Genomic DNA, 18667 nt, shown 5'->3' on the forward strand with positions numbered 1-18667 from the left:
GATGCCTCTCAAGCTTCTTCTTTCTTTTTATGTCTTCTTTCCTTCTTTTATTTATTTATGTTTTGTTTTTGGATAGAATTAAGAGAGAATACTTGCAACATACCTAGTAAGTTCCCTGTAGGTAGTAAGTGCTCTATAAATAAAGTTATTATTTAATACTATATGCTGTGTCAGCATTGCTGAGTAAATAATGGACAATTAGGAACTTATTTGCTGTTCGTTAACTTTTTATTTTTCATTCATTTATCTAACAAACCTGCCATTTTTCCAGGCATTGGGCTGGGCTCTGAAGATACAATATTTTTTTTTTCTAATACCAAATGTGAATCATTTATTAATAGCATGGTGCCTAACACAGAGTTGGTTATATAGAAAAATTAGCTTGATATAAATTCCTGATCTTCTCTTCACCCCTACTTCCATCTCAGTATGAAGATACAATATTAAATGTATACGCTTTCCACTTGCTTTCATTGTCCTTCCTCAAACTTGTGTGCCAAAACTCCAGTCTTGATTAAGTTAAATCTTTCATCTGCTCTGCATCTGCACCATGAAATGTGTGTGTGGCAAATAGTACACAGGCCTCCTGACTGATTTACTTTAAATGCTGACTCCTGAGTTTGCATGGACCCTACTCCATTCCTCCTCCACTCCTTTCAATGTCTAACTCACAGCTTCTTCTCCAGCTTCAAGCTTCTAAAATTTCTAATACCTCCACTCTAGTCCCTAATTGCTGATGATCTTGTTTCCTCTCTCACTGAGAAACTAAGAACAACAAGAATGGAATTTCTGCAAACTACCACTGAAATGGTGCAGGATCCTACTGTTCTTGCCCTTCATATTCTCAGCCTGCCTTCTGTCTGTAGAGAAACTTTAGCCAAAGAGTAAGTTTAATCAGAGAAGTGAGAAAATGTAGAAACGAAGGAAAACAGTCAAAGGAGACCAATAGTCATTAAGCAAAGTCAAGGATCTTTATTTAGTTCTTCCTCAAGGGCTATAGATAATATTCTGAGCCATATCCTTTGAGCTGTCTTATAGATACTGAAACTCCCACCAGGCTGAAGAAGATAACTATCATCAGACTGTAGCTGTGACATAAGCTGCCACAGTTTTGAGTACTGGCCTCAAAGAAATGGGAAGAAACTGATCCTGGAACTAAAGACTGTGTTGTGTGGGCATGATGCTTCAGTTGTGTCTAACTCTTTGTGACCCCATAGTCTATAGACTCCTCTGTCTATGGAATTTTCCATGCAAGAATACTGGAGTGGGTTACCATTTCCTCCTTCACGGGATCCTCTTGACCCAGGGATCCAACCTGAGTTTCTTATGTCTCCTGCCTTGGCAGACAGGTTCTTTACCACTAGCACTACCTGGAAAGCCTGGAACTAAAGACTAGCTGTACGTAAAACCATCAGGATGACTCTGATCAGACTACTGCACGACTCCAAGGTGACTCTCAGAGCTGACTGTGTTGTTTTTGCATGTAGCCCCCTCGCTCTGTCTATAAAAGCTTTTGCCCACTGACTCTCAGTGGTGGGGGAACTGGCTCGTGGATTGGAGCCTGCCCAGTCCTCTGGTTGCTGGCCTCTGAAATAAAGCAACCTTTCCTTTTCACCACCCTTGACTCTTTATTGGGGATTCCCTGGTGGCTCAGATGGTAAAGAATCTGCCTGCAATGCAGGAGACCTGGGTTCAATCCCTGGGTCAAGAAGATCCCCTGGGGAAGGAAATGGCACTCCAATATTCTCGCCTGGAAAATCCCATGGACGGAGGAGCCTGGTGGGCTACAGTTCATGGGGTCACAAAGAGTCAGACATGACTGAATGACTTCACTTTCTGACTCTTTATTGGCTTTAAAGTGGCAAGCAGTTGGATCCCACTTTTGGTAACATCACAACTACTAACCCACCTAAACCTTGACCTCTAGACTTTGCCTCCTCTCCTGGTTGCTGTGGATGAACTGTTCCCGCTCCCATCTGAGGCAACCCTCTCTACTTGTGCTCTGGGCTTCTTGCTTTGAACCAACTCCAGAACATTATTTCAGCAAGCTTTCCTTTCTCTCTTACATCACCCATTTTCCCTCCATTTCTCTAAATCCAATGACAGATTCTTGGTTTTTATTTCACTTGATCCATCAGCAGCATTTGGCTTCCAGGAGTCCACACGCTCATCATTTGGTCCCTGCCTTGGTCACTCTTTCTTCCGTTTTTCTCACTGTTTCTCAACTTGGTTCTTTATCTTCTACAACAATGAGTATTGAAGAAATTCAGGACTCCATCATTTCCTTAGAGGGCTCTTTCAACTTACAGAGTTCAAACACCATCTGTTAAATGACAGTCCCAAATGTATAGCTCCAGTTTGGACTGCTGCCCTGAATTTCAAGATTCAACTCCCTGCTCAGCATACCTACATCTACTAGGCACCTAGCAATGTATCCACAACTCAACTTTCAATGTTTCGTCACAAAAACTCCTTCTACCCCTAATTTTCACCATTTCAATATATGGCAACTATAATCTTCTAGTTATTCTTGTTGAAATACAGCAACGTCTTTAACTCCCCTCTTTCTCTCATACTTGCATGCCATCCATTACCAAGTTCTACAAGCCAGATAGGGGCCTTTCATCAGACCCTGATGATGCTGGCACCTGATCTTAGGTTCTAGAACTGGGAGAAATAAGTTTCTGTTAAGACACCCAGTCTATGAGTTTGTAAGGGCAGCTTGAACTAAGACACACACCAAGTCCCGCTTTGACATTACCTCATTAGCTCCCACCTTGATAGAAGTCAATATTATTTTTTCCACCTGAATTATTATACCTATGGAGTGGGATCCCTGTTTACTCTTGTAGCACTCAAGTTCCTTTCCACCTTTCCTCCTACTCCTGACCTAGATTCTCTTCTCAGCAGAGAAGCAAGAGTGATCCATAAAGCAAGCCATGTCATGCCTCGCACATGATCTCATTTCATCTTTTTAACAACTCCAACCTTTGCTCAAAACTCTCCAAACATCTCTCATCTAACTCATAAAATAAAAACCTTGCCAATGGCCAGTAAAACTCAACATGACCTTCCCAACCCATTATTTCTCTGCTCCTTGCCTCCACATTCCTCCCATCCATGAACTGCTTCAGACACACTTGTCCCTTGCTGTTCCTTGAATACATCAAACATCTACCCCATCCCTCCTTAAAGCCTCTGCACTTTCTGTTCTATCTGCCTAGAATGACTGTCCCACAGTTGTATGTTGGATTTACCACTTAATATTTTTTGGGTCTCTGCTTAAATATATTTTCCCAATGAATGCATCCTAGACCCTCTCCATGCCTAAACTTCATTTCCCCCTGTCCTTTTCCTGGTTCTGTATTTTTCCTATTGCAATAATCACCTGTAACATATGATAGTATCTACTCTGCTACTTACCTCTCTTTCTGGTAGCACTCAGAGTCCATCAGGCCCTGTTTCATTCACTTGTAGTACTTATAATAATGCCCAATACATATGTTCTAGAGAAATATTTGCTGAATGAGTCAACTTTCCTCAAGAAGCTATCTTGAGGAAATCTTGAAGCCAAATTTGTATTAACCAAAGAGAGAAAATGGAGTTTCAGGAGGCAGAGACATCTTGAACACAGCATGGGATGGTGAAGTATCTGGTTCCATCACAGATTGAGTCATCCAATTTTGCCTAAGCATAAATTGAGTGGACGTTGGTAGCAGTTTGTTAAAGAATTTCCCAGAAAGAAGATCATAAATAACAATATATACTAAACTATAAATTGAGTTTATCTTTTTATTTTGAGTTATGAGGACCTTTGGGGTAAAAGTATAAGCAAAGGAGGAAACAGACTTAGTTGGAGGGAAAACAAATTTTATCCGTGACGATGATTAGAAAGCTAATATTATTAATAATATAATAGTTCAGATGGAAAGTGATGAGGGTCTAAATTATTAAGGACAAGGTTTAAGACAGAGAGCCTGAGAACCTGAGAGGAATATTGAAGAGGCACACTCTGTGATTTTCTAACAGAAAGAATATGGGGATTTGTGGCATGAAATGTTAATTGTGACATGAAAGGATAATTGCATTTAGCTTGTAACCTGCAATTGTTCAGTCACTCAGTTGTGTCTGACTCTTAGCAACCCCATGGACTGCAGCATGCCAGACTTTCCTGTCCTTCACTTTCTGGAGCTTGCTCAAGCTCATGTTCATTGAGTTGTTGATGCCATCCAACCATCTTGTCCTCTGTTGTCCCCTTCTCCTCTTGCCTTCAGTCTTTCCCAGCATCAGCATCTTTTTCAGTGAGCCAGTTCTTTGCATTAGGTGGCCAAATATTGGAGCCTCAGCATCAGTCCCTCCAATGAATATTCAGGATTTAGTTCTTTTAGGATTAACTAGTTTGATCTCCTTGCAGTCCAAGGAACTCTACAGAGCCTTCTCCAACACCACAGTTAAAAAGCATTAATTCTTCGGCTTTCAGCTTTCTTTGGACAATTTAAGTGAAAGCTATTTTGGGGTTATCCAGGTAATGGTGTAGGAGACCATAGCAAAGGATGATTTGAAAATTGTGTCTGTTTGCCTCAGCCTAACCCTAAGTGCCATGTGCAAACAATGGGTAAATGTTCAACAATCAACTCTTAACAACCAGGAAAAAGTTTGATTTATATTATTTTTCAGTTCCTTGACGTATATAGTCCCACCATGACCAATTTTAAGCTACCAACACGAGCTCGTTTTGCATGCAGGTAGGAAAAGACACACCAAACTTGTTCTCATGATTGGGTACAAGCTGACCTGGCACACCACGGAAGGCCTCTTGGGTTTGGAAACTACTCTTAGAGATACGATAAATATTTCCAGAAATGCTTCCTTTGGGGATTGCCTCTAGGGGACTGGTGTCATCACTGGGGCATGCAGTGGTCTTGCAGTCTTCTTGGAAAAGATTTGAAACAATGTTAGCTGAGGTGAAAGCCACGGACTGAATGAACATTAGTTGGAATATTATTTAAGTGGTTTAAGCATCAAAAAGTGATTGGGCCAGCTTATCTTCAGGGTTTCTCCTATTTTTGAGCCAAGATCTCTACTTTTTTGATACTTTATATAGAATCCCCAGCATTTTTGCCAATCAAGAAATTTTGTTAACACCATTTGCAAAAATAAAATAGAAATGAAATAATAATATAATGTAATAATATAAGAAATCAAAGAAATAGCACACTTTTTAGCTGGGTGTTTTTGAATTCCCTAAATGAACTAATATATGTACTCTCTATAAGCACTTGCATATTGCTTTGTCATAATTTATCTTTTTTTAAATTTGTTTGTTTTTTTGGTCACACCACACAGTTTGTGGAATCTCAGTTCCTGGACCAGGGATTGAACCTGAGCCCTTGAGCAGTGAAAGCTGGAATTCCCTATATATCTTTAGTATGTCTTGGTGTGTTCCTCCTTGGGTTCTCCTTCCTGGAACTCTCCATGCTTCCTGGACTTGGTTGACTATTTCCTTTCCCAGGTTCAGGAAGTTTTCAGCTATTATCTCTTCAAATATTTTCTCAGGTCCTTTCTCTCTCTCTTCTCCTTCAGGGACTCCTATACTGCAAATATTGGTGTGTTTAATGTTGTCCCCGAGGTCTCTTAGCCTGTCTTCATTTCTGTTCATTCTTTTTTCTATATTCTGTTCTGTGGCAGAGATTTTCACCATTCTGTCCTCCAGGTCATTTGCCCATTCTTCTGCCTCAGTTATCCTGCTGTTGATTCCTTTTATCTCTGTTTGTTTGTTTTTTCTTTAGTTCTAGGTCTTTGTTAAGCATTTCATTCATCTTCTCAATCTTTGCCTCCATTCTTTTCCCAAGATCCTGGATCATCTTCACTACCATTATTCTGAATTCTTTTTCTGGAAGGTTGCCTATTTTCACTTCATTTGCTTGTTCTTCTAGGGTTTTATCTTGTCCCTTCATCTGGGACATAATTTTATGCATTTTCATCGTGATTAACTTTATGTAATGTGGTTTTGTTTTAGCTGCTTTGAGACTATGCTTCTTCTTGCTTCTTCTTGTTTGCCCTTTGATAGATGAGGCTAAGAAGCTTGTATAAGCTTCTTGATGGGAGGGAATGGTGATGGTAAAAACTGAGTCTTGCTCTGGTGGGGAGGGCCTTGCTCAGTGAAGCTTTAATTCAATTATCTGCTGATGGGTGGGTTTGTGCTGCCTTCCTGGTAGTTGTTTGGCCTGAGGTGACCCAGCCTGGAGTCTACAGGCTCCATGGTAGGATGAATGGTGAACTCCAAGGGGGTTTACACTGGGGACCTTCCAGCGCCACTGTCCCTGTGGTAAGCCCCTGCCAACCCATGCCTCCACACCTATTTATCTTTAAATAATGCTTCTTCTAATTCTGTTCCTTGACTCCACTTTATCTATTTTAGATATTCACTATGATGTAAAATACAATAGAGCATATATTTAGCTTTTAAAACATCTGGATTAGTTACAGATGTCCCTGCCATTTTTAGGGCAGTTTTTGAGATGAACATTTTATGTTAAATAAAAATTTGAGAGCCTGATCTATGTTATGTAGGACAATTGTGCAACATTTTTGCTTTAAGTTTTGGATTAATTATATGAATGCATTTAAGAATATAATATGAAGACTGCATGCTTTGTATTCAATGAAGATTTGAATACAGTGTCTTAGTGCTGAAGAGTTTCATTTATTATTTTCTAGCTACAGACCTTCTTTTTGCCCAGACAATATTTGGAAATGCAGTTCCATTTGCCACAGCTGGAGATTGCTATAGTGCTGCCAGATGCCCACAGGTATTTCATATTTGTTTAGTATTTTCTCACTGAAAAAAAAATAATATTTCTCCTCATTTATTTTCTTGACCACAGTACTGCAAAAAAACATAAGTAAATAGAATATGATAACTTCTTAGATGAAATTTATTGCAAAGTTTATAGATAAACTTTGGAAGAAAAGCATCTTTGCTAATATTGCATTTGTTTGAAAGGTATAATATAAGAATTTAAAATAGTTTAGATCCTGTTTCTCCTTCCACAATGTTTTATTATATTTAATCTTTCCACTTAGTTCCTAGAAATGAATAGACAATATATTACAAGGTAAAGGAATGCATCACAGGCATGTGACTTTCATTACACTGCTACCAACATCAGTTATTTTAGCTTCCTGGGCCTGTAACATTCTCAAAATAATTTTCTGTTATTTGCGAAGTAATACATTTCCATGTCTTCTTGGTTTTATTCTTCCTTTTCCAGTGTTCTCTTCATATATATTTTTATGTCACCTTTGAGATTTCTAGTACAAAATGTGTTTTCTAGAAGAAATTTACTATCTCATTTTTCATAAAGGATTTTATAGAGTTGTTATGAGCAAGCAATATTTTATAATAAGACAGAGAAATAAAAGCTAGGTGAATATAGCATCATTAGGTAGACTTATAGAAAATTTAAAAATGCACAGGAGGACTAATTATAATATTGATGTCATTTTGAAGACAAGTAGTCAATAGTTTGCTTGTATTGTCTCTTCTAGGAATTTTGTATTCACAATTTCCATCAAATGGCATGTAAGATATGCTGAATATTAAAAAAAAAAAGAGGACTTTTTCTGTATTAGAGAAGTGCACTTAAAGGAGGTCACTAGACCTATAGGCTCAAATGAATATGAAAAAAGTTAACCCAGAGGGATGGCATGGGGAGGGAGGTGGGAGGGGGGTTCAGGATGGGGAACACGTGTACACCTGTGGCAGATTCATGTTGATGTATGGCAAAACCAATACAATATTGTTAAGTAATAAAAATAAAAATAATAATAAAATAAATTCAATTTAAAAAATGACAACTCATTCTAGCAAAAATTATGTTGCTGCTGCTGCTGCTAAGTCGCTTCAGTCGTGTCCAACTCTGTGCGACCCCAGAGATGGCAGCCCACCAGGCTTCCCCATCCCTGGGATTCTCCAGGCAAGAACACTGGAGTGGGTTGCCATTTCCTTGAGGCAATGATTAAGTGAGGCATTATGGGTCTTAATTTTGAATTATAGAAAGTGATTAAATATCTACCTAAACTATGAACACAGACTTTTAAGAATAAAGCTATTCTTGGCATGTATGAAAAAAATAACTGAGATAAATATATAAATCTTCTCAGAGGTTAAAGCGTCTACCTGCAATGCGGGAGACCTGGGTTCGATCCCTAGGTTGGGAAGATTCCCCTGGAGAAGGAAATGGTAACCCACTCCAGTATTCTTGCCTGGAGAATCCCATGGACAGAGGAGCCTGGTGGGCTACAGTCCACCGGGTTGCAAAGAGTCAGACACGACTGAGCGACTTCACTTCACTTCTTTACTTCAGACCCAGAAATACAAATAGAACCTCATAAAGGGATATGAGAGCTATCCTGGTAGCTCATTCCAGTTCATTTTAGTCAGTTCAGTTCAGTCACTCAGTCGTGTCTGACCCTTTGTGACCCATGGAATTAAGCATGCCAGGCTCTCCTGTCCATCATCAACTCCCTGAGCTTGCTTAAATTCAAGTCCATCAAGTTGGTGATGCCATTTAACCATCTCATCCTCTGTCATCTCCTTCTCCTCCTGCCTTCAGTCTTTCCCAGCATCAAGGTTTTTTCCAAAGAGTCAGCTCTTTGAATCAGGTGGCCAAAGTATTGGAGCTTTATCTTCAGCATCCATCTTTCCAATGAATATTCGGGACTGATTTCCTTTAGAATTGACTGGTTTGATCTCCTTGCAGTCCAAGAGACTCTCAAGAGTCTTCTCCAGCACCACAGTTCAAAAGCATCAATTCTTTGGCACACAGCTTTCTTGATAGCCCAACTCTCACATCCATACATGACTACTGGAAAAACCATAGCTTTGATTAAATGGACCTTTGTCAACAAAGTAATGTCTCCGCCTTTTAATATGCTGTCTAGGTTGGTCATAGCTTTTCTTCCAAGGAGCAAGCATCTTTTAATTTCATGGCTTCAGTCACTAACTGCAGTGATTTTGGAGCCCAAGAAAATAGTTTGTCACTGTTTCCATTGTTTCTCCGTCTATTTGCCATGAAGTGATGGGACCAGATACCATGATCTTAGTTTTTTGAAGGTTGAGCTTTAAGCCAACTTTTACACTGTCCTCTCACTTTCATCAAGAGGCTCCTTAGTTCTTCTTCAGTTTCTGCCGTAAGGGTGGTGTCATCTGCATATCTGAGGTTATTGATATTTCTCCCAGCAATCTTGATTCCAGCTTGTGTTCCATCCAACTTGGCATTTTCCATGATGTACTCTATATATAATTTAATGAAGCAGGGTGGCAATATGCAACCTTGTCTTACTCCTTTCTGGAAAAACAGACTGGTTCCAAATCGGGAAAGGAGTATTTCAAGGCTGTATAGTCACCCTGCTTATTTAACTTATATGCTGAAGAATTGATGCTTTTGAACTGTAGTGTTGGAGAAGACTCTTGAGATTCCCTTGGACTGCAAGGAGATCCAATAAGTCTACCCTAAAGAAAATCAATCCTGAATATTCATTGGAAGGACTGATGCTGAAGCTGAAACTCCAATACTTTGGCCACCTGATGCAAATAATTGACTCACTAGAAAAGATCCTGATGCTGGGAAAGATTGAAGGCAGGAAAAGGGGAAGACAGAGGATGAGATGGTTGGATGACATCACTGACTTGATGGGCATGAGTTTGAGTAAGCTCCAGAAGTTGGTGATTGACAGGGAAGCCTGGCTTGCTGCAGTCAATGGGGTAGCAAGGAGTTGGACATGACTGAGGGACTGAACTGATATTGATTTGGCATACTGTACAAAGAAAATTACAAATAAAGGTTTTGATTTTATGGTTTTTAGAGAAACACAAATGCCAGATACCAAGAAGGAAAATTCCTTGAGTAAGTGGTTGGAAAGAGCACCTTTTGTAATACTAATTATCCATCTTCCACTGTATTTAATGAAGATGTGGCCTGTGTTCATTTTCTTTCCCTACAAAAATGCATTCAGTACTGTACAAGCACAAATCTAGGCAAAGGAAGTGTCCAGATCACAAGTTTTGCAAAAACTCCAGGAGTTAATTATAGACAGGGAGGCCTGGAGAGCTGTAGTCCATGGGGTTGCAAAGTGTTGGACATGACTAAGTGACTGAACTGAGATGTTCTTCTGGAATTCTCTTATCTTTTCTAGGGTCCAACCTATGTTGACAATTTGATCTCTGGTTCCTCTGCCTTTTCTAAATCCAGCTTGAACATCTGGAAGTTCTTGGTTCACATAGTGTTGTAGCCTAACTTAGAGAATTTTGAGTATTACTTTGCTTGTGTGTGAGATGAGTGTAGTTGTGTGTTGAGGAAATGTGGTCCACTGGAGAAGGGAATGGCAAACCACTTTAGTATTCTTGCCTTGAGAAACCCATGAACAGTGTGAAAAGGCAAAAAGATATGACACTGAAAGAGGAACTCCCCAGGCAAGTAGGTATCCAATATGCTACTGGAGAAGAGTGGAGAAATAGCTCCAGAAAGGGTGAAGAGGCTGAGCCAAAGTGAAAGCAATGCCCAGTTGTGGATGTGACTGGATGTCAGCACAAAGACATGAACATTCTTTGGCATTGCCTTTCTTTGGGATTGGAATGAAAACTGACCTTTTCCAGTCCTGTGGCCACTGGTGAGTTTTCCAGATTTGCTGGCATATTGAGTGCTGCACTTTAATAGCATCATCTTTTAGGATTTGAAGTAGCTCATCTGGAATCCATTTTAGTTCACTGATTCCTAAAAAACTGATGTTTACTCTTGCCATCTCCTGTTTGATCACTTCCAATTTACCTTGATTCATGGGCCTTCCATTCCAGGTTCCTATGCAGTATTGCTCTTTATAGTAGTGACTTTACTTCCATCACCAGTCACATCCACAACTGGGCATTGCTTTCACTTTGGCTCAGCCTCTTCACCCTTTCTGGAGCTATTTCTCCACTCTTCTCCAGTAGCATATTGGGTACCTACTTGCCTGGGGAGTTCCTCTTTCAGTGTCATATCTTTTTGCCTTTTCACACTGTTCATGGGTTTCTCAAGGCAAGAATACTGAAGTGGTTTGCCATTCCCTTCTTCAGTGAACCACGTTTCCTCAGTACTCTCTATCATGACCCATCTGTCTTGGGTGGCACTGCATGACATGGCTCATAGTTTCATTGAGTTAGTCAGCACTGTGATCCAAATGATCCGTTTGGTTAGTTTTCTGTGTTTGTGGTTTCCATAAGGATAAGAGGCTTGTGGAAACTTCCTGATTGGAGGGAATGGCTGTGGGGGAATCTGGGTCTTGGTCTGATAGGTGGAATGCTCAGTATATCTTTAACCCAATGTTCTGCTGATGGATGGTTGGCCTGAGGCCAAACTATCATGCAGTAATGGGGTTCTATTAGCTCAGTCAGTAAGAAGTCCTGACAGGAGCCTGTCGGGCTACAGTCCACGGGGTTACAAGAGTCGGACACAACTTAGCAGCTAAACCAATGGCGATAATGGCGACCTCCTTCAAAAGGACTTATGCCAGGCTGTTGTGTTCAGTGCCCCGACCCCATGGCAAGCCACTGTTGACCCACACCTTCACTGGCTACTCCAGGGCACTCACAGGCAAGTCTGGCTCAGTCTCTTGTGGGGTCACTGTTCCTTTTTCCTGGGTCCTGGTGCATATAAGGTTTGGTTTGTCCCTCCAAGAGTCTGTTTCCCCAATCCTATGGAAGTTCTGTAGTCAAATCCCACTGGCCTTCAAAGTCAGATTCCTTGAGGGTTCCTAAAGGAAATCAGTCCTGAATATTCATTGGAAGGACTAGGGCTGAAGCTGAAACTCCAATACTTTGGCCACCTGATGGGAAGAGCTGATTCGTTGGAAAAGACCCTGATTCTGGGAAAGATTGAGGCAGGAGGAAAAGGAAATGACAGGATGAGATGGTTGGTTATCATCACCAACTCAATGAAAACATGAGTTTGAGCAGGCTCCAGGAGTTGGTGCCAGACAGAGAAGCCTGATATGCTGCAGTCCATGGGGTCACAAAGACTTGGACATGACTGAATGACTGAACTGAACTGAACTGGTAGTTCAGCTGGTCAAGAATACACCTGCAATGCAGGAGACCCAGGTTTAATTCCTGGGTCAAAAAGTTCCCCTGAAGGAGGGACAGGCTACACACTCCAGTATTCTTAGGCTTTCCTGCTGGCTCAGTAGGTAAAAAATCCACCTGCAATGTGGGAGACCTGGGTTTGATCCCTGGATTGGGAAGATCCCCTGGAGGAGGACATGGCAACCCACTCCGGTATTCCTGCATGAAGAATCCCATGGTCAGAGGAGCCTGGATAGCTACAGTCCATGGGGTTGCAGAGAGTCAGACATGACTGAGCGGCTAAGCACAGCACACAGCACAGTGATATGACAGTGACTTAGGTTTTTTTATTCAACCACCCTGAGTTCAATATGACTCATGTAGACCATGTAGTAATGTCTAGAATGCCCAGTATAATTGTAAGGTACCGAAATACAATGTTGAGACCAAAAGATTTATTTGTACTTGACACTGAAATATATTTATTTAAAATTTTCTGTCTGAGAAAGATAAAATTTTAATCTATCTAGGAGTGGAATCAGGGGGAAAGAGGGGAAGGTTTAAGTCATGTTTTGTAAAGAAAATGAAGAAGGTAGCCAGGAAAAGAGAGAGAGGTTATGATTAACTATCATTAAATATGTAGAGAGTGCCACGAGACAGCAGTGGCATCAGTATGTGTTACTTAAAAAGTGAAAAAAAAGTGAAGTCACTCAGTCGTGTCCAACTCTTTGTGACCCCATGGACACTAGGCTCCTCCATCCATGGGATTTTCTAGGCAAGAGTACTGGAGTGGGCTGCCGTTTCCTTCTCCAGGGAACTTCCCGACCCAGGGATCAAACCCAGGTCTCCCACATTGTAGACAGATCCTTTCCGTCTGAGCCACCACTTAATCTTAGCCAAAAAGCCTTTCTTAAGGAGATATTAATGAGACAGAAGATTCCAGTTTAAGGTAAAAAAGACTTTTGTCAGAGAGCGTTTTCCAGTAAGGAGACACTGCAAAATCTGAGGCCTCAGTAAATCACTGTTTGTCCATATTTTTGTAAATTGATCTTGTATTCTGCAAGCCTGCTAAATTCATTTATTAGTTGTCATAATTTTTCACTGGATTCCTTAGGATTTTCTGTATACAGAGGAATGTTATCTACAAATATTTTTACTTCTTCCTTTGCAGTCTGGATAGTTTTTTTTTATTTCTTTATCTTGCATCATTGCACTGTCTAAAAGTTTCAGTATACTGTTGAATAGAAGTGGCTACAGTGGACATCCTTGTCTTAGTCTTGATTGCAGAGGAAAAGCATTAAGTCCTTTATCGTTTATTGTGTTAGTTGTGAGTGTTTTGTAGATGCCTTTGATCAATTTGAAGAAGTGCCCTTCTATTCCTAAGTTAAGTGGTTTTGTCATAAATGTTGTGTGTGTGTGTTCAGTCGTGTCTGACTCTTTGTGACCCCTACGGATTGTAGCCCACCAGGCTGCTTTGTCTTTGGGATTTTCCTTGCAAGAATACTGGAGTTGGTTGCCATTTCCTCCTCCAGGGTATCTTCCTGACCTGATCAAACCCATCCCCTGTATCTCTTGCTTTTCCTGCATTGACAGGCGGATTCTTCACCACTGAGCCACCAGGGAGGCTCATCGTGAATGCTGGATTTGTCAGATGCTTCTTCTGCATTTGTTGAGATAATCCTGTGGTTACTGTTCATTACTATAGTGATAGTGAAATGGTGTATCACACTGATTTTTGTGTGTTGAAGCAGTTTTGCATTCCTGGGGGAAATCCTTGATGATATCTAATCCATTTTGTATGTCACTAGATTTGGTATGCTTTGTTGAGAATTTTTTGTCAGTTTACAGAAAAGATATTGGCCTATCATTTTCTTTTTTTGTGATGCCCTTGTCTGGTTTTGGTATCAGGGAAATACTGGCTTCATAGAATAAATTGGTAAGAACGCCCCCCATCCCCGCCTTCTGGTTTTTTGGAAGAGTTTGTGAAAAAGTAATGTTTGATGGGATTCACCAGCAAAGCCATCTGAGCTTGAGCTTTTCTTTGTGAATGTAGTTTTATTTACTAATTCAATCTCTTTATTTATTGTGGATTTTTTCAGATTTTCTAGCTCTTAAGTCTATTTTGGTAGTTTTTTTCCCCTAGGAATTTGTCCATTTCATCAAAGTTATCTAAACTGTTGGCTTACAGTTGTCCATAGTATTGCCTTATAATCCTTTATATTCTTGTGAGATTTGCAGTTGTTCCTGATTTCAGTGATTTGAATCTCCTCTTTTCTTGATTTTGTTAATTTTGTTCTTTCCAAAAAATCAACTTTTTTTTTAAATTTTTATTTTCACTTTATTTTACTTTACAATACTGTATTGGTTTTGCCATACATTGACATGAATCCACCACAGGTGTACATGAGTTCCCAATCCTGAACCCCCCTCCCACCTCCCACCCCATATCATCTCTCTGGATCATCCCCATGCACCAGCCCCAAGCATCCTGTATCCTGTATCGAACATAGACTGGCGATTCGTTTCTTACATGATAATATACATGTTTCAGTGCCATTCTCCCAAATCATCCCACCCTCTCCCTCTCCCTCAGAGTCCAAAAGTCCATTCTATACATCTGTGTCTCTTTTGCTGTCTCGCATACAGGGTTATCATTACTATCTTTCTAAACTCCACATTTATGTGTTAGTATACTGTATTGATGTTTTTCTTTCTGGCTTACTTCAAAAAACCAACTTTTGATTTTGCTGATTTTCTCTGTAATTTTACTCGTTTGTTTCTCCAGTTTCCACTCTATTCAGTATCATTTCTTTCCTTCTGCTTGCTTTAGATTTAATTTGCCCCCCACCTTTTTTTTCAGTGCTTAAGGTAGAAGTTTAGGTCATGGAATGAGAGCCTTTTTATCTTTTAATATGGGCATTTACAACTATAAAATCCCCTTTAAATACTTCTTTTGCAGCATTCCTGAAGTTTTGGTGTTGTGCGTTCATTTTTATTCATCTTGAGTGTTTCCTATTATCATTTGTGATGTCGTATTTGACTCACTGGTTATCTAAGAGTGTGGTGTTTTTGTTCTTGCATCACTGAGTCTTGTCTGACTCTTTGCGACCCCATGGACTGCAGGACACCAGGCTTATCTGTCCTTCACTATCTCCCAGAGTTTGCTCAAATTCATGTCCATTGACTCAGTGATGCTATCTAACCTTCTCATCCTCTGTTGTGAATTTCCCACATTTCCTTCTGTTATTGATTTCTACTTTCATTCCATTGTGGTTGGAAAATACACTTTGTATTATTCAATCTTTTGAAATTTATTGAGGCTTGTGTTATAGCATAGCATATGGCTATCCTGGAAAAGGTGCAGTGTGTGCTTGGAAAGAATGTGTGTTCTGTTGTTGTTGGGTGAAGTGTTCTCTGGATGTCTGTCAGGGCTAGTTGGTTTAAAGTATTGTTCAACTCTTCCATTTCCTTGTTGATCTTCTCCCTAGTTATTTTATCTATTGAAACTGCAGTTCTTATTGATGAATTATCTACTTCTCACATCAATCTTTTAGTTTCATTTACTTTGTAATTTATTTACCTTGAGATTTTTATTGCACGATTGTCTGTTTATAATTGTCGTAATTTCCTGGTATATTGACACTTTCGTCATTACAAAACGTTCCCTTTTATCTGTAGTATGATTTTATGTTTTAAAGTCTAATTTATCTGATATTATAGTGGCAACTCAGCTTGTTTATAGTACATGGTGTATATGTTTTCTTCTCATTTGCTTTTGACACTCCTACAGAGAGCATTTTGTTGAATTTCTGCCATTTGATTGGACTGTTTAATGTTATGATTGATATATCTGAATTTATCTTTGCCATTTGCCATTTTGTTTTTCATATGTCTTTTCATTTCTGGTTTTCTGTCCCCATTTTACTGTTTTTTAAAAATTCAGTGAATGTTTTCAAGTGTAACATTTAATTTCTTTCATAATTTTCTCACTATGTTTTTAATTGTTTTCTTAATAGTTGCTCTAGGGCTTACAGTATACATCTTAATAGAATTTATTCCAGATTTATATTACCTAATTGCAGTGACATAGAAGTATTACTCCTACATATACTTTTCCCCCTTTCCTTTTCTGTTGTTGTATTTGTAATGCATATACCGTCTAACCTATGTAACAAACCCACAATACATTTTTATAATATTACTTTATATAATTTTGAGCTTCCCTTGTGGCTCAGCTGGTAAAGAATCTATCTGCGATGCAGGAGACCTGGGTTCGATCCCTGGGTTAGAAAATTCCTCTGGAGAAGGGAAAGGCTACCCACTCCAGTATTCTGGCCTAGAGAATTCCATGGACTGTATAGCCCATGGGGTTGCAAAGAGTCAGACACGAGTGAGTAACTTTCACTGTATAATTTTATATCTTTTAGAGGTAAGAAATGAGAGAACTTAAATTTCATAGAGTTTTGTGTGTGTGTGTGTGAAACTTTTTGCTTCTCTTCATTTCTTCCTGTGGATTGCAGTTACCAGCTGCTTTCATTTAATTATCCCCAAACATCTTTGGTCCCACCTGCCTGCTTCATTTGTGGCAATCTTTTCAAGTATGTTAAATTTCTGTATGCCTGTGTGCTAAGTCGCTTCAGTCATATCTGACTCTTTGCAACCTGTGGACCATAGCCAGCAGACTCCTCTGTCTGTGGCATTCTCCAGGCCAGTATACTGGAGTAGGTTGCCATGCCCTTCTCCAGGGGATCTTCCCCACCCAGAGATCAAACCAGTGTCTCTTACATCTCCTGCATTGGCAGGTGGGTTCTTTACTACTAGCGCCACCTGGGAAGCCCACATTTCTGTATATTACTGGTCAATGGTATAATTACATACATGCTGGTTTATACAATTACTTTTAAATAAGTTGAGAATAAAGAAACATACAATTATAATGTCTTTTATAGTTGCTATTGATGAAATTATCTTTACTTGTATGCTTTCCTTCTGTGGCAACTGTAAGTTCATTTCCTAAGTCTGTGAGTCTAAATATGCCATCCCACTGTCCTCTGGCTTCTGGATGAACAACAGAACTCAGCAATTTATCTTACCGACATTCCCATATATGTGCTTATTTTCCTCTGGATGCTCTCAGATTTTTTCCTTTGTTTTTGAGTCTCAGCATCTTTCTTGTGATATATTTGGATGTGGATCTTTTTGTGTCTACTCAACTTGGAATCCGTTGACTTCTTAGATGTGTAGATTAATATAGTTTCACCAAACTTAGAAAATTTTCAGCCAGGATTTCTTCAAATATATTATCTGGTCCTTTTGGTACTTCCATCATGCATGGTTTGGTGTATTATTCTCTGAGGCTCTATGGCTCTATTCGTTTTTCTTCTTCTTCTTCTTCTTTTTTTTTTTTTTTGCTACTTTTTCAGATTGTATCATCACTATTGGTATCTTTTCAAGTTTGCTGATTCTTCTGCCAGCTCCAATCTGCTGGTTGACCCCCTCTAGTGAATTTTTATTTTGGTTATTGTGCTTTTCAGCTCCAGAATTATCCTTTAGATCTTTTTATAAATATAATTTTTATCTCTTTAGTGATAGTCTCTTTTGATGAGACATTATTATCATACTTTTCTTACTTTTTTAAACATGGGTTTTCTTTAGTTCTTTGGATATATTTTTATAGCTTTGGATATATTTTTAATATATTTTGAATCTTTATCTGCACAGTCTGACATCTGAAACCTCTCAAAGGCAGTTTCTGCTGCCTTTTCCTCCATTATGAGTCATCCTTTCCAGTTTATTTGCCTGTGTCACAATTTTTTGTTGAAAACGGATCATTTTAGATAGTATATTTTAGCAACAGTGGATACTAAGTTTACTTTCCCCTTTAGGATTTGTTGTTTGCTTAGCTGTTTATTTGTTTAGCTCCTTGACTGGGCTATTTCAGTGACATCTATTTCCCTGTAATATGTAGCCTTTAGTGTCACTCTTCCGAGGGCTCAGCCCTGGACATGTACAGTCACCCAATCCTTCTGGAATGATAGTGTGTTTAGCTGGGCTCTCTTTGATGAAGTTTCTAGCTGGTCTGCCTCTACTGATATCACACTCAACTCTTACCCATTACTAACTGGTAGATGATGGCTCTGTTCTTTCAGTAACATCCTGGAGGCATAAATTACTCTATGGTCTGAGCCAATTAAACTCAAGCCCCAGGGCCAGCGTAGGCTTATAGGTCAGTCTTTGAGGTCAGGTCAGAAAAACCTCAAAAAGCGACTTTCTTAGCTATCTCTTTCCCTGGTTTTCTCTGTTAAACTGAGATCTGACCTACTATTTTGCTTGTTGCTCTCATGCAGTTACTACCATGCTCCTCTCAACTACACACCACTAAAATCTTTTTTTTTTTTTTTCAATAGCCCTTTTAGGCTTGAACTTCCCCATTTTCTGTCCCAAATACTCAGGCTACTTAGGAAAATCTGTGAAACTTTCTGTTCTTGCAACTTGATTTTTCCCTGAGGAAGAGCCTTTGCACCCATTCTGTGGATTGAGTGGGTAGATCCCACTTTGCAGAGTAAC

General features: G+C 39.5%; 1 protein-coding gene across 3 annotated transcripts in view; it reads left to right on the forward strand.

The window, feature by feature from the left end:
• Positions 1–18667, forward strand: part of ADAMTS20 (ADAM metallopeptidase with thrombospondin type 1 motif 20) — a 203704-nt gene that overhangs the window by 170097 nt on the left and 14940 nt on the right. For all 3 annotated transcript variants that reach the window (XM_069584522.1, XM_069584523.1, XM_069584524.1), the window contains one exon: positions 6721–6812. In XM_069584522.1, the coding sequence (XP_069440623.1) occupies positions 6721–6812 (92 nt within the window). The remainder of the gene's footprint in view (positions 1–6720; positions 6813–18667) is intronic.

This window comes from Ovis canadensis, chromosome 3 (assembly GCF_042477335.2).
Source record: "Ovis canadensis isolate MfBH-ARS-UI-01 breed Bighorn chromosome 3, ARS-UI_OviCan_v2, whole genome shotgun sequence".
Taxonomy (NCBI): Eukaryota; Metazoa; Chordata; class Mammalia; order Artiodactyla; family Bovidae; genus Ovis; species Ovis canadensis.